Genomic DNA, 22715 nt, shown 5'->3' with positions numbered 1-22715 from the left:
GATAAGAGCTTGATTAACCCTCTCTGTACCAGTAACTTTGGACAGTGTGTACAATGCTATGGGGGTTTCTGTGCTAGTCAGCACTCAAAGCACACAACAGATTAAGGGGCAACACGCCTACATTTTGTGGCCAAGTAATGAAACAAGAAGACATCATGATTTGACAGGCCTGATGCTGGATAATATGAAGAGAGGAACAGAAAACATTGAAAGATGAAGGACGTACTGCCATAGTAACAACGGCCACAACTTGCAGTGAATGGTCGTAGGCTCTTTGTGAACCTAAGCCATAAGAAATATACATGCCGGAACTCATCTAGTGCTGGGATCAGGCAACCTAGAATAGTTAGTTAGTTTCAATGGCTCCAGATCACAATATACAACTTGGTATAGATTGGCTCTTTTATAGCCTGCAAGGAGCATTGTGTAGAGAAGTCAATACCTTTAAAGGAAAACTCCACCCAGTGGTCACTGTGATTATAATGATTAATGTTGGCAGTGTGAAACATTTACCGTTTCACTAAACTTATGAAAGAAATGAGAATGTAACAGAATCTTAATAAATTCTGGCAAAACAATAATATCGGTTACAATAGCACATGTAAACTAACATTAGACAAAGAAATGATGTCTTTGACTCACAACATCCCCGTGATGTGTACACAGAAATGTTGGCACACAATTCTTTTTGTCAGTAAGTCAACGAACTATATCAGCATTCCCCTTCACAAAGTCATTATTCCTACATTGTTACATCTCAAGAACAATTACTTGTGAAAGACATTATTTCTAAGGGAATTTAGTTAGATATGGATGCATGCGAATGGGAGATTTTACAGGTCGTGACATCATCAACTCACCTAATTTGCATATGTGTTACTGTGCTTGATATTACTAGAAACATGTGAGACTGTAAATTTGGATACCTTTCCTTTCCTTCATCCAAACATTGATACAAAAATTCAAACTTTTCTGTGTGCTACGGTTTGGCTCCACTTATCAAAAGCTGACTCGCAACACGCAGTAGATTTCAACTTCAAATATTGCCATGGGGCATGCTACGAGAGAATGCCAAATGGAAAGTGATACCGTTCTATGAGAGTTGCTTGCTCATGACAATGGCTTGAGTGCACTCCCTATACACAGGGGTTGCATTGTGTGAGGTGCTCCCCATCACGCCACTTTAGCAAACGTGAATGCACACAATGAGCTAGTCTAAACATGTACAAGAATGTAGTGATATACTATACACGTACACTTCTCATTGTCTTGGCATATATGATACCGAAGATACTTGAAATAATGCGCTGTACACAGTGTACCTCTTAAAGGTATTGTTTACGATTGGGAGCAGTGATTTTAAAAATGTTTGAGTTATATCACATTTGATGCATATGTGTAGGTCACTTGTATCATAAAACATCCTACCATATAAAAATTTCACAATAAAACCTACAATATAAGGATATATCACTATTTTTCTCAATAAACCATAACTGTAGACAGTTTAGTCTAGAAACATTTTTACTATAACCACTGTTCGCATTCTGTACATAAGACAATACATAAACCTGTGACCTTGACCTTTAATATATAACAACCTCTATGCTCATGCAATTATCTGTTGATTTATTCTAATCTTATCCACCACCTCACATCATCCCTGGACATTTCTAGCTGAAATATTGAAAAGAAATTACTTCTTTTTTTTAAGTTTACTAACCTTTGATCTTGACAGTTCATCACTATCATTTCAAGGGTAAAATTGCTTTGTTTTGTTTTTTTTCTACCCATCCTGCCAAATCATTTTAATACTGTACATTCCTTGATGAAATTACATCTGAAAATGAAAATCTTACTTTTTTAAATATATTCAGAGAACCATGTTCAAAATCATGCAACGAGTGAAATAATCCTGCCTACATCATGCAATGGTTTCAGCAAGATCCTCTGACCAGAAAAGTGTGGGAGAATATTTATTGGTTCCAATTGGATGATGCATGTCTCACCTGAGGAGCTACCGGCCTGGGAGGGGGGAACCACGCCCACCAGTCTCAGCTGGTGACTGAGGGAGAAGTCAATGTTGTAGTACTCAGCCCCACTTCCTCTCTGCTGAGGGATGGGCTTCGGGGGCATAACAAGGTCAGGGTTGTCCCTGACGTCAAGGGTCTGTGGACATCGGGGAGGAGAAAGAAAGCATCAAAATGTGATTGCAATAGCAATGATAATAATGATGAGGCTGATGATGATAATGATGATAGTGATGATGATGATGATGATGATAATGATGATGCTGATAAAGATGTTGCAGATAGTGATGATGGTGATAATGACAATGATGATGATGATGATGATGATGATATAATTATCAAAGATTATTGGAATAATCATGATGATGATGATGATGATAAAGTCCTGCTTTCCACATGGAAAAAAAAATATTTTTGGCATTGTTGTTGCAAGTACTGCTGCTGTTGTTCATGTTTGTGGTGGCGATGTCACCATCATCATAATTGTCATCATCATCATCATCATCATTACTTACTTTATTACTAGTAATACTATTACTCCATTAAAACACTTGCAAACATGATTTATAGGTACTGAAATTAATGCGGTCATAACCAGAAACAGTTTCATGTCTCTGACTTGAAATGAAAATTTCAGGCAGTGCCCGAATGTTTTGTGGAAAATTCTGAATAGTTTTCTGCAGCACAAAGCTACAAGCTACTCCTTATACAACCATGTCAAAAATGTCACACACATTTTAAACGCGATATCTGGAAAATGACTCCCTATGCAACAACACTGCAGGCATGCAGACACACTTTTTACGTAAGAAACACTTGACATCTCTCCTGCCTTACCTGGTATTCTTCTTGCTTTTGGGGCAGAATGGAGCAACAGCCAAGCATTTACAAGATTAGCACCAAAGGGGAGTTATGAGCTCTTCAGCAAACATACACAGAATGGCTCCACAAGCATCACCAACTGACAATATATTCCAAATGGCAACATAACATGAGCAAAATTGCAGCATCAACAAACAAGTATTTCAATCTGTGTCGGGCATTTCCACACATTAGCAGCGATCTGGTGCAAAAGGGGGAAACCCCTACAAACGGGAATGAAAACTTCTAAAAACACTTCCAAATAAAGCAGGAAAAAAAAAAGAATTCTTTCGACAGTGCTACAAGGGAAGTGATTTCTGTCTGATATTACTTTCAACCACAAATGGAGGAATACTGATCACAATAAAAAATTTTAAAAATGAGACAGAAATATTTTGAATGGGCTCGAGCACATTTGGCTATATATCCTTCTCAGGCAATGGTTTCACAACCCATTGACAGCTCATTACTGACCAATGGATATCTTGTTCTCGAGACAATGGCGAGTATGTGTGGCAGAATTTCATTCAAAACACAACACGAAACATATTTTGTGTCATTGACATTGCATGAAAGCTCTGATATTCATTGATATGCAATGAAGACTAGCGTCTTGCATCCCCAAATGCATGAAATCTTTATGCGAGCAAGTGAATACACCATGTTGTATCATACATCATATCATCCCTACTCTCACAACAGGGCAACAAGTTTGGTTCGATCCATGTAACTGCCTTTTCTTGCTCTAGACCACACTCAATAACCGCAACAATGACAACAAAAACATATCTTACATTCTACCTGCAACTTTTTCACAATGTGCAGTGAACCTTAAAATGTAAATTGTTTTTAAACGACAGCATTGGATTTGGGTGGGGTTTTTTTATTACCTTACATTATATTCTACGTAAACTATGTCAGAGATTGTTGCAAGCAATTCAGAAATCTATAATCTAGAAACTCAATTTTTTTCTTTCAACATAGCTCATTGGATGTTCACCACAGTGATCAATTTCGTTGAAAGCACAATCTGGGAATCACAGCTAAAACAACAGAACATTCCACTCGTTCCATACAAATATCAATGCCACACTGAATTTAGCACAAACAAATAGAAAAGGAGACAGACCCTCAATTTTACTATAATTTTATCAATGGAATCTAAATGAAGATCATCTATAGTTACATTCTCCTTGTGACATAATTGTCATACATCATATTTTTTTCTTATGCTGTTTTCAGAAAAAAATAAAAAGAATTATATGATTTCTATTGTTAGCAGAGCTCTGATAAGTATCTAGACAGGATTTGATCACAAGAGTGATTTCCTAGGGGAAGGAAGTGATCTACATTGCAATATCCTCTCCTTCTTGTGGACAGAAATTCCCCTAGGCATGCGTTAAAGGTACTGTTCACCATTTGGAACAGTGATCTAAAAAATGTTCAAATTTCCATATTTTATGCATATGTGTAGGTCAGTTTATCACAAAACATCCTACCATATAAATATTTTGCAATAAAGCCTACAATTTAAGGAGGTATCAGTGTTTTTCTCAATAAACCGTAACTTGTAACCAGTTTATCCTAGAAACAATATTGTTCACATTTTGTATATACTTAACATTGATTATACTAATTAACATTTTTACATTAATTGCTTCTATCCCTAAATCACATTTTAGAACTATTTTGAAGCACTAAAGCTGTGTTTTTGTTTCATCTGCAAATGGTAAATAATGAATTTAATGGGTACAGAGTTTGCCGCACATATTATAAACACACAAGTGCCATTTCCTCTCACATTTCAAACATCAAGGTTGTATTTGTGTGATTGCATGATAAGTGGATGCTGTCAATACTTGCCGTGACCAGGTCATCCTCACTGTCACCTTGATAATGATAACGTTACCATAGCAACAGGATAAACTAGCCAACTCGCTTTCGTTTACGGACGTACTGTATGCACTAGTGTATTAACTGCACTTTTTTTTTTGCCAACAGGAAGGCCACTAATATAGGGCTTGTTGTTAATGCATAGCAACAGTATGAAAACAAAACATGCCAACAAAAACAGTTAATGTATCTAGGAGACTGTCATAACAGCATGTTCTGAAAGAAGAAATGTAAACAATATTTTGTAGAATTCTAGAGCAGGGAAGGTTGCATACACATATCAAGTGATATCTGTTAGTTGTAGTTGGTAGAATGTCAAGTCGGTTTTAAAGTCACTCCTAACACACACTGCACGGTGTACTTGCTCACAGTTGCAATAACCAATATTCAGCTAATACTGAAAAAATGTGAATGTACTGTAAAAGTGGATATTTTCGCGCGACTAATTTTTCGCGCTTGGCCAGACGAAAAGAGTTTCGCGTGTTTTTAATTCCGCAGAATCAAGACATCAACCACTGGAACATACGGCATGCAAAAATATTCGCATGCTTTTATTTTCGCACTTGTTTCTGGTTGCGTGAATGCACGAAAATTTCCACTTTTACAGTAACGCAAACTAGACCTTCAGGAGGGCATTTCAGGTAGCATTTTGTCCAACAAAGTTGTCGCACAAATTTGCTCTCAGCCAATCAGATGCAAGGATTTCAGTAGCTTGTTACAGTTTGACAGAATATATCCAACAATAATGCTTCATGAAAATGCCCCAAGATGTAATTATAAGAATCAATAGCACCACCATGGTCTTTTTGATCTATCACTAAACTGGCCATATTTGGGGGACATGGTAAATGCAAGAGTGTAGCTAAGGAACTAGCAAACACAGCAATTATTATACTTCATTGCTAGGAGCTGAAGTGCTGTGCCAAACAAAATCTGGACTTGCAACATATATGCTGCAAAATGAAAATCCATGCCTCAGTCACAGTATCACAAAGAGGATAGCCACATGCACAACACACTGCTATTTCTGTTGTGACGGACAGGTTATGTTATTAACCTTATGTCCTATAGAGTAGACATGCATAATGGCATTGCCATGCCTAAAACAAATTAGAGAGCATTCACCATGTGAGGTTATTTCAACGTATTAAAAATGTTCCCAGCAGACATTTTTCTTTCAACTGCACTGACTCCTACTCTAATGATCCACATATGACCTACAAGTACTATAATGTACATGCTGCATTCTTTTACAATGTTGTGAAGAAATGACAAAAATCAAGAGGTAGTATTTTTTTATATCTTATCTAATATAATAGCACTTTCCTATTAGATTCATTTGGCACCTTATAAGTCCCATATTATTATTATTATTATTATTATTATTATTATTATTATTATCATCATCATCATCATCATCATTGTTATTATCATTATCATCATCATCATCATTATTATTATTATTGTTATTATTTACATCATTATCCTCTAGTGAAAAAAATATGTCAGGATTACTCTTATAAGTTTCCTTCATGATTTGTCATGACAAGCTGTCATACAAATGAATCAATAAATGAATAAATAAATTAATAAATGAATGAATGAATGAATGAATGAATGAATGAATGAATGAATGAATGAATGAAAGGCAAGTTACTATGAACAAACTCTGCTCTGGATCCCTAAGCAATGTTCAAGATGTGCTGATATGACAAGTTAATTAAGTAAAAGGGAACACAAGCTTTGCCTACCTCAAGATCTGTGATGAAGTGGATGGCCTCAGGAAGAGTGACCAGCCGATTCTTGACCAGGATCAATTTCTTGATCTTCGGGCAGCGGCACAGGCCCTCCGGCACCGACTCCAAGTGGTTGTCGGCGGCGATGAACTGCTCCAGGCAGACGAGCTTGCTGATCCCCGTGGGGAGGCCGTCAAAGTTGATGGTGTTGCCGCTGATGATGAGGCGCTTGAGGCTGATGAGTTTGCAGAGCGAGGGCGGCAGAGCGGTCAGCTTGTTGCGCGCCACATTCAGCGTCTCAAGACGCGTCCAAGAGTCTGGTGAAGAATAAGACGTATAAAGCCGTAGGAAAGTGGCCATTAGCTTTGATGGTCGATTTTCAAGATTGCTACATTTTAGTATATCAGATTAGTGTCTTGGTTAATGCTGCATAACCTTTCAACTTTACAAGGAATCCATTCTTCTAAAACGTGCCTTCAGATAAAATCAATGAAATCAATCAAACTTCCATATCAGAGCATTTTCACATTTTCCACATTTGTTTGTTTTTCTATATTTGTTTTTCTACCAGCCCCAAAACCATGCATAGATCAACAACATGAAGATTCAAAAATAAGTTCTACTTCCCTAAGACTGCTCAATGCAATGCAAAACTGTAAACCAACCCATACGCAATGTTTGGGTAATCCAATGTTACACCATCAAGAGTGATGCCATACCAAGAACTGACAGCTCCGTGACAGCATTGTTGCTCAGATTCAGTCGCTTCAGCGACGACAGCATGTAGAAGGCGTCAGGCACGCTGGTTAGGTCGTTGTAGGAGAGGTCGACGTCGGCGAGGTTGACCAGGGCGTCGAGCTGTGGCGGGATGTTGCTCAGGGTGCGCTGCGTGTTGCGGAGGTGCAAGGTCTGGAGTTGGGTCATCGAGGTCAGCTGCCTGCAAGTCATTGGAGAGGTGACATAATTTAATTTAATTAGATGGCAGTTCTATCAATGCATTGCATCCTGAAAGATCCTTTGAGAGGCAAAGTACCAGGTAAATCAGTTGACAGTACAATCAAAGCATTGCATTCTTAAAGATCATCTTGAGGAGTGAAGATGGCTTAAGAGCATTCAAATCAAAGCAATTTATTTTCTTGTGATCATTTGTATAGCCTGAAGATTGCAGCAATTTGTATCCTTGTGACATATCACTTCACAAGTAAGAGACGAGATCATATTCCCCTTTGTTCTAATTTGGCTTCTTGGTATCAAAACCTATGTGTTTGTTTGCTTTTCTAATCCAGGGGGGTGGGTGGGGTAAAAACACTTGACTTTCATTAATGTTTTATGATGCCTTCATTTGTAATATCATGGCCCAGCTTCAAATTTTAGAATATTTTTCACTGTATCTTATCATTTTGCTCAACAGTCGCAAAGTTAAAGTCAATTCAAGACACTCACCTCAGCTGAGCATGGAGAAGCGGGTTGTTGTTCAAAATGAGAGTCTGAATGTTAGTCAGCCTGCGGAGCTGGGGAGGAATTATTTCTGGGGAGTGGGATAAACAAAATGAATGAATGCATGACATTGAAACAAAAAATAATATGTCATACAGCAATTATGACTAATATGCAACAATGATGTCATTGTTGATTTGTTTTCCCATTTACACATTCTGCATGAAAGAGAAGTATGCACTTTCAGGTTTTTAGTACCAGTACAAAAATAACATACCGATTATAACCAAAACAAACTGTTACACATGTTGTAGCACTTGTTTTTTAAAATGCAATGTACACATCTGAAAGTAAAAACCATTCCAGCTTGAAATCCTTATCGTTGGTAAATAAGACACATGTCTTACACTATTCAATTCTTAGTCATAACATACCAATATGCAACATTTAAAGAAATCAAGATTTCAGCAGCGAAAAAAAAAGGAAATACACATACTGCCATATTTAAGACATCCACTCTCACATCAGATACAATAACAAGAGAGCAAGAAAAGAGAAAAACTACTTTGTGAAATAATACAAGAGAATTTGGGAGTGAAAGTGAACAGACCGTTGCTATCCTCAAAGTGGCACAAGCATGATATGACCCTTTACCTTAAATGACCCCAGGTGTGCACTGTATGAACTTTATGGCTACAGCAATGTTCCTACCGGTGCATATGACATGCACACTCAGCACCACTGACACACGGAGCATGGCAACATACATATATTTGACTGACCGGTTATGTGCAATGTGAACTACACATGTGCTGGAAGTGACATGGACTTCCTTGTTGAAATATCATTTGGACCAGGCCACAAATAAAGAAAGAGAAACAAACAAAACAAGATTCACTTCCCACTGGCTCTCAGCGGTTCTGGCAAGCAGCCAAGAGATTTTCCGAAACAATTTCCTCTCTGAAACTTAAATTTCACTCTAAAACATAAGGGTGCATTGAAATCTACTCTCATTTTCTCTGTTACTAAAGAAAGGGTTGTGACACGAGCATATTTGCAAAGTATCATCAACGGCAACACCCAGACACAATCAAAACCGAAAGTACATTTGAATTTCATGTCAGCTATAATTGGACATTTGTTTATGTCATATGATCTAAAGTGTTATCTTAATATGACATAAGGGGAAATTAGAAGGCATATCTATGAAAAAAAAAAAAAGCTCTTACAAGTACTGTGAACATGTGATTTACCCAGTAAGCTTTAAAAATTGTGAAGTATCATGAAAACAGCAGCGAGCATATATAGAAAGTTCAAACTGTACAGGCAGAAATTTGGTTTGTTGTCATTGTTGTCATTCAAATGGTAATGACATTCTCTGGAGCCCTCTTGTCAATCATCTGCTCGTCAGTTCGTAATGTATGACAAGTGCCATTGACAGTGGTCTGTGTTACATTTTTGTCTGAAATATATTGCCGTTTGGATGCTCAAAATTATAGATTCCTTCAGTTCTCTTAAATTTCACCATGAATCGTTCATAGATTGCCTAGAAGTCAAAATTGATAAATACATCAGATTGTATCCTAATAACGGGAGTATCACACATGAAATTTATATATCTATATTGAAATCTTGTCTCCAAATCAGTAACCATCTGGTTCCCTTTTTTTTGCTGTTACCCTCTGTAGGTGAGATCTTGTTTTCAATCTACATCATCATACACACAAGAAGGAAGTAGCCTAAGAATTTGAACCCGCATCACGTACTGATTACCACGCAGCGGCACTACCACTGGGCTGAAATCAGTTCATGGCAGTGACACAATGATGTTTACAGATAACACAGATGGAGCACACACTCTTATTTATTGAGAGTATCAGCAAAAAAAGAACCTTTATAGCTACACTCTCTCTTTCAACAACCAAAAAAAAAAAAAAAAACAAAACAAAACAAAAAACAAACTTCATTCATCTGGTCCCCACTATGATCTGACTTTTAACCTGTTGAGGACAGGCTGATTTTGCTATAACACGCATTTCACACAGACACCTGCCCCAGTATACAGTCTTAAACAGATTAAGATACCTTGCAAATGAAATTTTAACACAACATGCTTTTCCTTCATATGAAAGCATGTGCTTTTTTTCAAACCACACTAAGGTTCACAGAAAACATGACATCATTTCTGGAAAATGGGTTGAAATAAAAACATGATCATTAACATACGTTTTCACATAACCACCGCTCTTCTGTTGAAAACCGAATGAAAATGTCAGTGCTACAAACACTAGTTAGTCAGTGAAGGCATTGCTGGTGGGGTAGTCACTTTTCCTAGATATGGCAGTTCTAAACTAAACCATATGACCTTGTCATAAAAACTGGCAAAAAGGACCTAACTATTCTACCACCCATCCTGGACAGTGGCATCTATAATAAACTACCTGGTATGTATCCAAATATTTTTTCAAGCACTCATCCTCAAGTATTTTTTTTAAGAACATTATAGTCATAGGGAGTACTCCAAATAGAAAGGGTACCATGATATCTTGTCCATTACATGAAGGGCATACCTTTATATTCTAAAATAAGATATCCATTCATCAATTATTAAGTAAGGAGATGCCGTATTGATACTCTGCACAATGTACAAACTGGGATCACTGGATAATAGAAATTTACAAAGATTTCCTTAGAACCAATTATGTGCACCTCTTGCTCCAAACTTGCTAACATATATATCTCATAAAATCAGAGGAGTTAGAAGCGCATGTATTTACAAGATTAATTTGTAGGTTTTGTAGCTTTATCTCTCCCAACACTGCAAATTCTGCTCAATATTTCACATAATTTCACAGACCACAATGTCACAGAATGCTGAGTGATTGGATGGAATTCATATTCCTACCTAGTTTGTTGTCGCTGAAATTAATGTAGATCAGGTCAGTCAGATTCATGAACAGCGAAGATGGAATCTCCTTGATGCTGAAAAGGGAAGGGAGGAGGAATATACAACATTAATAACAACACAAATCATGATTATAGCAATGATAATAACAATAACAATTATGCTACTACTACTACTACTACTGCTTAACTATAACTAGATTCATTATCATTATTATTATCATCATCATCATTATTATTCATTATTACATTATCTTAAAGAACCTTAATACCAAACAAGAAGAAAGCTAAACAACAGTAACAAATCATCATCATCATCACAATCATCATCACCATTAACATCATTATTATTATCATAATTATCCTACAAACACTTGATACCAGACAAGAAAAAAAGCTAAACAACAGTAACAAATCTGTTAAGTTTTCTTTGTGTGCCAGCAAAGGATCTATACCACAAAGGAAAAAAAGGCCTTCATATGACAGGATTACAGAGTAAGACTGAGATGAGGCATTCATAAGCATTTGAGCATGAAATGCATTAATATATGGATTGGCATAAAATACCAAATGATGCATGCTCTTACTCAGAGTAACATGTTTGCATGAACTGAGCTGTCAAAGGAAAAATTAACAGCTGGGACAAAGGATTCTAACTGTTATTACTTGCATATATTATCACACACATCTCACAACTTTAATGCCAACTCAAAATAAAAGTAAAAAAAGTCAAAATAAGAGTCATTCTCCTTCAACCATCCACAACAGGTCGAGCATGACTATTCTGACTTCTCTAATCCCAGAAGAAATGAGGCCAACAAATTAGCAGCAAAATTGATGAATTAGGAGAATAAAGCATGGAAGCCCAGTGCAGCATAAGTATTTTCAAGAAAATTTTTAACCACAAACATCATACGGTCAATCAGAGAGCTGGAATTGTGCCTTTGACTTGCAGGACTTTGACCATGCTGGGGGGTTTACGAGGCTGTATGGTGCTACATAACAATATGCATGGTATTGGATAAGGAAGGAAATGTTGATGCCTCTAAAAGGGCATGTTCATAGTCTCAATTGGCTCTCTGACAAGTGCAGGGAGGAAAGACAATTGGACTCCACTTAAGTTTCGCTGTCATTAAAAGCTGCTTCTCGTTTCCTTCAAGACCTTGTGACCTTTACACCAAGGTGCCCAAGAACTTTTCTAGCTGAACTGTCAATTAGGTGATATACAATGTATGAGTGCCCTGGGGTTGGATGAAGTTCAAGGGAAAGTCCAATCTAGTGTCCCCTTTAAACTCTATTTATGTGCTATTCATAGCAGCTGTAAGATGACACGGTGCACGAGTTGGCCAAAGAGAGGAGTGTCAACAGTGTTTAGCCCCATCACCAGAGGGCAGCAATGGCCACAGTAGCCTAGGTGTGTTATGGATGCAAGTTGTCTTGTGTGGCTTGCCTTTACAGCAGTGGAGGATCAATGGGGGGATTTAGACAGTCAGAACCCCCCCCCCTCCTTTTTTCTTTTTGTTTTTCTTTTTGTTTGGGGGTTTAGGGGGTTTAAACTCCTCCCCCCCCCCCCACCCCCTTTGGGTGTTTCTTGTTTCTTGTTTGTTTGTGAATACTTTTTTTCGCTTGTCTGTCAGCCAATTTTGGGAGAGAAGTGGGAGAAAAGAAAAGTAAAGAACTTCTTTTTCTTTCTTTTTTTGTTGCTTGTCAGTAGATTTTAGGAGAGAAGTGGTCGCAATAAATGGGAAGACTATTGGGTCATTGGGTCCACCCCCCTTCAGCAAAAAGCTAGATCCACCCGGTATAGACAATGAGAACAGAGAAGTAAAGGCAGCATTTTTACCTGTCATGAAGTAGCAGTGTCAAGTCTAATGACAATTATTAAAATGTAAGAGCCATTTTTGTGCTCAGTGGACTAGACCATTGACTCTAAATTGTGAGGTCCCTGGTTTCAGCCAAGTGGAAGTAGTGGTTGCGCCCTAAGGCAAGGTACTTTATCCTCATTGCTAAGCCCTTTAGAGGGGACTTACTGAGCACTGTCAGTCCTTGCAATATAGACATCCTGGGTGGCTACTTCAAGTCATTCATTCATGCACTCCCTGAAATCTAAAAGAACGATATGCTTATTGACAACTTCAAACTAAAGTGCAGAAAGAAGTGTTTGAACCAATGAAACTTACTTGTTGAAGCTCAGGTTCAAAACGAGAAGAGACTTGGCATTCTCAAGGTCTTCAGGTACTGCAGACAGCTGATTGTGACTGAAGTCCTACACAAGAACAGCAAAAGATACAACAACACAAGATTCATTGACGAGTGATGGTTTGAATTACGTGTTGAGAAAAGTGACTGACATAACAGTCTGGAGGTCAGTTGTCCCTTATCACAATTTTCTTGAATTATATACCTACATGCTGTATCTTTAAATCAATACTTAAATTCATATGTCATATAGAGTGATAATGCAACACCTAGGAAACAAAAAACTGCACGAACATATGGGAGAGGAGCTGCTTCAAAACATATATTGTACATTAAATACACTGGACATTTTTGTTGTGTCATGTTTTCAAATTCTGGCAGTGACTATAATCAGTGCCCATTCAGTATGCAGTAATAGATATACTAAAAATTGTAAGACTTACAGTATGAAAACTATGACACCATGATACCATTACTATATATATAACTTGCTTCATGCAGCCAAAATATTACCTTCAAAACAAACATCTATAATTTGACCTCTTCACATTTCACTCATATATGAAACAATATTTGCCATGTAATGCAAAATTTCAAAGAGGGAAGAGTCAAAATTTTCAACACAGTTACAAATTTTTAAATTCAGATATGATTTTAACCCGTTGAGGACGGACTGACTTTGCCACAACACACATTTCCCATAGACACCTACCCGAGGGACTCGTCCTCAATGGGTTAAGAGATGAGTACAAGCACGAAAATAGTGAGACATTTACATGAATACTTAGGTTGCATGATAACTGTTCAATCATGCCTACTTGGTGTTCATTTCATGACTGGAGACCAATAAATGTTTTTTATGGGGGAGGGGGACATGTAATGTAAAGTAATGTAATAGAAACAACTCAAAAACTTACCACAACAGTCATGTCTTCCAGAATGAAGATATCATTAGGTATGCCAGAGTTGCGTATCTTGTTGTGCCTGACATTAAGTGTTCGGAGGCATGTCAGCGTCGGTAAGTCACCGTGGATTTGAATCAGGTTATTCCTGGCCATGTGGAGGTGTTCCTGCACAAACAGTTGATGAAAGTAAGATAGTGATGCCAAGGGTGAAAATTTATAACTGACTTTCAGCACCCTTTTTAATGACAAATGTGTGCAAAGGTAATGGACCCTCCAGTGCACACAGGTTTCTTCCAGAGTCAACCTCTATTCACTGTGGGGAGCAGTAATTTTCATGTAATTCTGCATGGGTATCACAATTCAATAGTTCATTATTTTGATTTCATAGCAGAGTAGGACACAAGGATGATATAATACAGACAAAGAAAAAAAAAAACCACAAACACACATTACACACTCGCATTAACACAAGGGTTAGTGTATCTTGTGATCTAACATACCTTGAGGTACAATGGTAAATCCCTCCAACACACAGGCACACATACAAATAGCCAAACATATTTCAAGCACTAAAGAGTAAACACTAGATTGGGTGAGTTATGACCACAAAAATACTCTAATACATGTATACATGTAATGAAAATATCTGTTGGCTCAGTAAATGACTCACTATCTTCTAACACACATATGACACACACACATATACACACACTCACATTAATCTCTGAAGATTCAAAGTTTACCTGAATGGGCAGTCCACACTTTGTAGGTACAATTGATGAAATTCAATTCTATGATAGAAAATCATATCATTAAATCATTATCATCTCAGTAACCATTCTAGTTGTTGTAATCATCATCATCATCATCACCTCATTATCATCATCACCATCATCATCACTATCATCACCAACACCACCATCACCACCACCATCACCACCATCACCATCATCATCACCATCACCACCAACATCATCATCATCACCATCACCATCACCGTCACCATCACCACCACCATCATCATCATCATCACCAGCATCAAAAACACACTCCTGCACATGTACATCCAAGTCATTCTTAAATCTTACCAATTTGTTGAGCTGGGAGAGTTCATCTGGAAGCATCTCCAGATTGGTCTGGTTGACTCGAAGCCATCGTAAACCAGACATGTCGGCCACACTGGACGGAAACAGATCGGCCTGGGAGAACACACATATATACACATGTGACATAATTATACCCATTGTTCTGATGAAGAACTTTGCATAAATAGAAAGGAGTATTGTGCTGACTCAAAGTGATACACCTGTATGTACATGTACACTCAAGAGCCCTGCCATACATCTACGGGTAAAATGAAATAATTGGACTTCACTGAGCTGCAATGCATTAATGTACTGCGTAGATCTGTCTTTTCCTTTAAAAAAAAGGACAAGATCTGTCTTTTCCTATTAAAATAAAAAAATAGACCATCAAGCTCATCTTGGAATGTGCACTAGCAGATAGCCAGATGCATTTGCAAGTGCATTTGAGGTCTATGGACTGCATACTAAAAGGTAAAAGATGGGGTAAAGGCTGAGAACTTTACTGTGGAGTGACTCTTGAAACAGGAACTCATCTGCAAAGATCTACAAACATGTCTGCTACGGCACCAACACCAAGGTTTGACCTCCCATACCGAGGTTAGGCCACGCACAAAAGCGTATAGGTTTCTACATGTAGCAGGCGGTCAAATTTTGGACAGTGTTGTACCGGTCGTAGTTATGGGTAAACTCGACCTAGCGGGTAAACTCGGCCCCCAGCGTGCGCATTACAACTAGTTATGCGCGCAATGGGGGCCGAGTTTACCCGCTAGGCCGAGATTACCCATAACTACGGAAGTCGATTCAAGGGTGGGTGACTTACACTACATTTGACTTCAAAGTGTCAAAATAGGCAAGCATGGTGTCACCGGACACCATGGTATTACCAGACACGCACATTTTTGCATACTAATGACATTCTGTACGCGCGAGACTTCCTAGATTAGCCTCACAGAACTTTGTGTCGACCGAAATCACAAAAAATGCGACATAAAAATGTAAAAACATGAAGAAATTCATATTTTACCTCAAATTTGTAGTTCAATGACTCGCACCTCGTCATAGTTAATATTCATGCATGTTTGAATCACATTTCACGACTGAAATTCTATGAAATCCCATTCACATACAGGAAAAATGCCGAAGATTCAAATAGAACCAAAAGTTCACTGATCGATATCGGAAATTTGTAGCTATCGTCCTCAAAGGCGAACGATGCGGAATAGTTGTGCGCTAAGGGGCCCACAACTCGTCACCCACGCGTGCAGCTCCCATAGACAAAGCACGTAAACATAGAGTCTAACCAGTTGTCGATTTCTCACAAGGTTTTATTGCGTGAACTGTTCGAAATGTTCACGACAGACATTTTACCATAAAATATGAAATTAGAGCCTCATTTGCAGATTTTTTCTTTGTCATCCGCTCGGTGAGAATGTGTATGGTGATTTGTGGGATAAACTGTGATTCTGGTGCAAGGAATAGGTGCGAAAGATGTCGATTATTTTATTGCGAAAATCGTGTCCAGTAATACAATGCAATTTTGCACAGCGCAAAAAGACAACTTTTTTAGGGGGGTATGTTTGAACTTGAAGCATATTTTCTAAAAACTGGAGCGAAAAATTGACATAGGTTGACTGAATTCGTAATTTCCAGGAGTCTGTGAATAAGTGGTGTTATTTTTAGCCGAAATTTCATCCTCTGAGTACGGAATTCAAAGCCACGAAAACAAGGAAAAGTAGAAATTACGCGGTGCGTAATATATGTCCCCGCCGGAAGTAGCATTTAGTAGCAAAATGTACAATATAGGTAAAAAGATGAAGGTCAAAGGTCAAAGAAGTCAAAGGTCAAAATTCTATGTAAAAGTTTTGAAGCCCTCACCTAGTGCCATCACATAAAGCAAACGGAATCAAAATCGGGTTAGAAATGGCGAAGGAGTAGCATTTTGTGGCCAATGTACAATATAGGTAAAAAAAATCAAGGTCAAAGGTCAAAGAAGTCAAAGGTCAAAATTCTGTATAGAAGTTTTGAAGCCCTCACCTAGTGCCATCACATAAAGCAAACGGAATCGAAATCGGGTTAGAAATGGCGAAGGAGTAGCATTTGGTAGCAAAATGTACAATACAGGTCAAAAATCAAGGTCAAAGGTCAAAGAAGTCAAAGGTCAAAATTCTGTGTAGAAGTTTTGAAGCCCTCACCTAGTGCCATCACATAAAGCAAACGGAATCAAAATCGGGTTAGAAATGGCGAAGGAGTAGCATTTTGTAGGCAATGTACAATATAGGTCAAAAATCAAGGTCAAAGGTCAAAGAAGTCAAAGGTCAAATTCTGTGTAGAAGTTTTGAAGCCCTCACCTAGTGCCATCATATAAAGCAAACGGAATCAAAATCGGGTTAGAAATGGCGAAGGAGTAGCATTTTGAAGCAAAATGTACAATATAGGTCAAAGGTCAAGGTCAAAGGTCACAACTGAAATTCTGTATAGAAGTTTCAAAGCTCCCATGTAGTGCTATCATATAAAGTAAACAGAATCAAAATCGGGTCAGAAATGGCGAAGGAGTAGCATTTTGAACATTTTGATCACACACGGACGCTCACACGGACGGACGGACGGACACACGGACACACACACGTACGGAGCCCGTTTCATAGTCCCCTGCTCGAACTCGTTCGGCGGGGACAAAAAGCGTCCGGTAATTGGATCTACCACCCTACTTTTAATAAGGGGTTGTGCATCAGAGATACATAGCATACGATTGTAAGATTTCACAGTGCGATAATCTTCAAAACTTGAAGCTGCACTCTATCTGGAAGAAGAAAAAGAAGAGGTATTCAAAGTTTTTTGACGAAAATCGGTGTTGATATGGCTAAGATATCCCAAAACAAAGTAAAACAAGATGGTCCTAATAAAAGGTGGGTCCCACCTTTTATTAAAGAATTTAATAGAACCTCATTGTTTCTGGACAGAATATCTTTGACCGGACGGACAAGTAGAGTAAAAGCCCCAATTTTCGGACACTTTTAGCTTTTTGCAATATTTATTCAACTCAAATAATACTCCACAAAATTATATCTATAATAATGTAAGTTAAATATATCAACCTAATTTTTCCCAATATTGATTTTGTTAAACAGATCATAAAATTTCACAAAATCCTCGAATATTATGACCTTGTCAATTCCCTAAAATTCGGACAGCGTCTCCAAAATTCGGACACGCGCGCAATGTCAATACGCATACAAGGTCGCTGAAAAATCCACGCGCGCCATACCTTGTTGGCGCAAGGTTGCATCGGGGATGTTGCGGCGCCCGTTCGTGTCCGAAGTTTTGGGGACTCTGCACTTGCATTCAGCCCCTGTACATTTACTCACAGCATCGGCACGTACGGAGATTTTGTTTTTCTTTTGTGTTTTTGAGGATACCATCACACTCTGAGCTTGCATTAAATGAAAAATCTCGCAACAGAATGGCGTAATTTTTCAATTTTTAGCGCTTTTTCGGCGACCCCGATTCTTTACACGGGACCTAATTCGCGCGTGCTTTGGAAAAGTTGTGGCGACTCCGCGTTTTTGACGGCAAAATTTGGGATTTCAGATGGATTTTTGGAGGTGACTCAGGCACTTTCCTGTGGTGAACGAGTGTGCTAGTATGTGAAACGATGTGATATGCTTGTGTTGTGACAGTCCACTTTTGCTGCCTTGTGATAAGTGGTAAAAATGTAAGTGTCCGGATATTGGAGGCCGGCCGAAAATTGGGGTTCTTACTCTATGTCTAATTCCGCAAAAAAATTCTCATTTATAATAATGACATTTGCTGGGTCAGTTTTTCGCGAAAAACTGACCCAGCAAATGTCATTATTATAAATGAGAAGTTTTTTGCGGAATTAAAGGGAAGATAAACCCCAAGAACAATGTGGATTGAGTGAAAGCAGCAACATTAGTAGAACACATCAGTGAAAGTTTGAAGAAAATCGGACAATCGATGCAAAAGTTATGAATTTTTAAAGTTTTGATGTTGGAACCGCTGGATGAGGAGACTACTAGAGGTTATGACGTATGAGTGGACTACAATATCAAGAAAATATAAAGAAAATACTACAAAAATCCATTTTTCATGAAAATTACAAATTCCATCAACTTGATATTGACATATGTTAAGGGTAGCAATTATTCCCCCTGCTTTCTGAAAGCGGTTGGTCCACTGCTCTTTCATAATTCTAGAAAAGTGAATTTTTGTTGAATATCCTTTATATTTTCTTTGTATTGTTGTCCACTCATACGTCATATCCTCTAGTAGTCTCCTCATCCAGCGGTTCCAACACCAAAACTTTAAAAATTCATAACTTTTGCATCGATTGTCCGATTTTTCTCAAACTTTCACTGATGTGTTCTACTAATGTTGCTGCTTTCACTCAATCCACATTGCTCTTTGGGTTTACCTTCCCTTTAACGTTAGACATAAATTTAAATTACTCGTCCAGTCAAAGGAAAGAATATCTCAGCTCAATTTTCATCAAATAAACTTTGAATAATTCTTGGATCGGAATTGTATGCTCTTTGATATTTCATAAAATTTTTCTCATTACCTCACAAAAAAAAAAAATGTAAACCTGAAGTCCAATCTTAACCAAAAATAGATCTAGTTAGTCTAGTAGTTTATGTTCGGGTTCTGTGCTGTGTTTATTTTAAAAATGCAATACTTTCCACCCAGCACGTAAAGATATCTATGGGACTGTACACAGAAACACTGAGAACATGTCAGTCCAAACGTACCGATGCGATGAAATGCGAATACTTGAAGCAAATTACGAGATTATATTACACAAAGAAGGATATCATTACAAGAAGGGAAATGGAAAATGCCTAGTGGCCGAGCACAAACCTTGAAATCATTGCGGCCAAGATCTATGCCTCTCACAAACGGAAGTACACCGGTCTGCGCCATCTTGGATTCTCCCTTCTGAGTGAATGCTGTGCAAATGCATGAAACGAATGCGGCGCGCGGGGGTGGGGCACAGAACTATGGGTGGGGTACATGACATGTAAGTGGGGTGGTGCACGGAAGTATCCACGTCCACCCCGCCTACACATGACAGAGGCGCAAAATTCAACGAAGATTGATTCAAAACGTGAATTTTTACACTGTCATCAGAATCTACAAAACACCAACTCGCTCATCGTTTTATGTTTGCGGCCGCTTTTCAATTCAATGATGATAGGGCGACCGAGAAGGAGGAGAAAAAAGAAAAGGAGAAGAAAGCTCATATATCGACATAGGGCCTATTTTCAAACAAAATAAAAAGATATAGCCTATATATATATATATATATATATATATATATATATGATTCTCGGATATATAGGCCTATATTTAGACAAATTTAGATTTACAAGATGTTGTTGAGTTCATAGGCCAGTGCATTCGCGCCTTTTGGTTGTGTAAGCCTGTCCTTGTTAGAAATAGGGCTAGCAGTTTTATGTTAAGTTTGAAATCTCCTTTGTAATGTAGGCCTATAGGGCCTAAATATTTGATTTCGATATTTTTTAATGACAAATAGTTTAAAAGTTTAGTTACCTTGATGACAAGTTGTGCTATTATTAGTTTTTCATTTGTATGCACAATACCAGTGTATGCTCAGTTTTTCTTCATTTAATTGGCGGTGTTTTTTGTTTACGCATGATTTGTCCTCGTATTTCCAAGTCCATTCATTCATACATTCATTCGTTCATTCATTCATTCATTCATTCATTCATTCATTCATTCATTCATTCATTCATTCACTCACTCATTCATTCAACCCCCATTTATTTTTTTTTTTTCATTCATTCGTTCGTTCTTTTATTCGTTTTCATTCATTTATATATTCATTGGAATGCTGAAGTGACATTCAGAGATTTCGTTAAAAGAGATTGCTAGTGCTCATCTGCTGGGTCGATCGTAGTGACCTTAACATCAACCTTTTTGATATGCATTGGCAATTTGTTTGCATGGATGTATACGTATATTGTTGGTTTGTTTGCTGATTGTTCTTATGTTCTGTCTTCTATGATACTATGCCTATGTTGTAATAACGTAGCATACTGTTTCACGGTGTTTTTGGTGTGACGCGCGTGCGTTATGAAGGACGGAGGAGTAGAAAAAGAGCAAGAAAATAATAATGGAGCGTGGACACAAAGCGCTCATTCTACTAAATAGCCTATAGAAAAATACTCATGGTGGAAAGAGAATAAATAGATACGCTATACATTAAAGATTAAAGTACCGGTATCACAGGAGACAGAACATAAGAACAAAAAACAAGCAAACAATGCATACATGCAAACAATTTGGGTCCCCAAACAATTGTCAATGTATATGAAAAAAAGAATTAGTTCTTGGGGAATAGATAGATCGTAAAAGAAGTCAAAATAAAGTATGTGTAATGTAGACAACCACAGAAAGGGTTTATATGAAGCAAATTCAAACATACATGAGAATGAGGTAAACATCGCGCTATATTCGGGAGGAAAATTTGAATTTGTGATGATGATCATTTAAGTAAATGGTTTTTGTCACAAGACAATACTGCCGACATTGTTTATTTCGCCGTATTCAGTGTAGAAGAAGCTGTCTATCATTGTCTTCAACACAACCCCTTTCATCCTCCTCATCATCCTCAAGTTGTTTTGGGGGTCATTTCTTTAATTTCGTCTTTTCGTTTTTGTTTAGTTGAATCGATTGTTTGTTTGCGTGTGCATGTGCTTTCTTTTGTTTGTATGTTTGTTGTTTTCCGGAGAGACTGCAAAAACTTGTCTGCGTTCTCAGCCTTTGTGCCGCCAGATGGCAACTTTAGCTACACCGATGGATGAAAAATATGTTTAGAATTTGATTTAGAGCCGTGGAGAGCGGAAGAGAGAGGGGAGGAACGGGTAAACAACAACAACAACAATGACAAAACACCAAAACATCTTTTGCCACCTAACCAAATTGTTGACAAATTTAATGATTCTCGTCGATACAAAAGTACAAAAAAAAATCCACAGTTATGAAAAGTCACGATTTTTATTTTGTATAAAGTTTGTCAGATTACAAAAGACAAATCGCGACTTTTCATAACTGTGAATGAGTTTCTCTAAGTAGTTACATGAATCTATAGATACACCCATTTTTTTTTCTTTTTTTTTTTGTTAGCTGGTAGCAGAATGATGTGGACGCATAATGAAATCGACGTAGTTGGTCTTTTGGGGCAGATAGAGGAATATATTATTCAGATTCCTTTTTCAGCCAAATACTAATTTGTAATCCAGTCTATCAATGGCAGGGTTTGATTCTTCCCACCTTTCACAAGTTTTGTTTCAAATTTTGTTGATAAACCTTTCTAGCAAGACTGAAACTGCTCACTATTTTATAATAGCTAACTATTATACCTTGAATTTTCATATTTTTATGATATACACTAGGCAAAGAAAAAAGTTCGAGTTCATAAATATCATAGAAGATTTTGATGAAAATCAATGTATTAATTACCATGGGCAATTTAATTGGCTATCAACCTGGTAGGTCAATATAGAGCGAAACTTATACGCATGAATGGACACATTAGTTTTTGTCCTCCAAGGCACACAAGTAAAAATTACAAAAACCGACACATTGTCTTTCATTTTCAAATACTTAGTATCCTTTAAAGATAAC

At 37.7% G+C, this 22715-nt stretch overlaps 1 protein-coding gene across 1 annotated transcript in view; it reads right to left on the bottom strand.

Moving 5' to 3' along the window:
- LOC140232392 (protein flightless-1 homolog) overlaps positions 1 to 19992 on the bottom strand; it is a 48554-nt gene extending 28562 nt beyond the window's left edge. Inside the window, exons 1-9 of the mRNA XM_072312521.1 lie at positions 19926 to 19992; positions 15054 to 15164; positions 13978 to 14130; positions 13042 to 13127; positions 10863 to 10939; positions 7964 to 8048; positions 7240 to 7457; positions 6536 to 6837; positions 2010 to 2169 (exon numbers count right to left, since the gene is read on the bottom strand). Of these exons, the coding sequence (XP_072168622.1) occupies positions 2010 to 2169; positions 6536 to 6837; positions 7240 to 7457; positions 7964 to 8048; positions 10863 to 10939; positions 13042 to 13127; positions 13978 to 14130; positions 15054 to 15164; positions 19926 to 19988 (1255 nt within the window). The 5' untranslated portion in view covers positions 19989 to 19992. The remainder of the gene's footprint in view (positions 1 to 2009; positions 2170 to 6535; positions 6838 to 7239; positions 7458 to 7963; positions 8049 to 10862; positions 10940 to 13041; positions 13128 to 13977; positions 14131 to 15053; positions 15165 to 19925) is intronic.
- Between the last annotated feature and the right edge of the window lie 2723 nt (positions 19993 to 22715).

Source organism: Diadema setosum, chromosome 8 (genome assembly GCF_964275005.1).
Source record: "Diadema setosum chromosome 8, eeDiaSeto1, whole genome shotgun sequence".
Taxonomy (NCBI): domain Eukaryota; kingdom Metazoa; phylum Echinodermata; class Echinoidea; order Diadematoida; family Diadematidae; genus Diadema; species Diadema setosum.
Note: the sequence above shows the minus strand (reverse complement) of the source record. Positions and strands in the feature narration are given on the sequence as shown.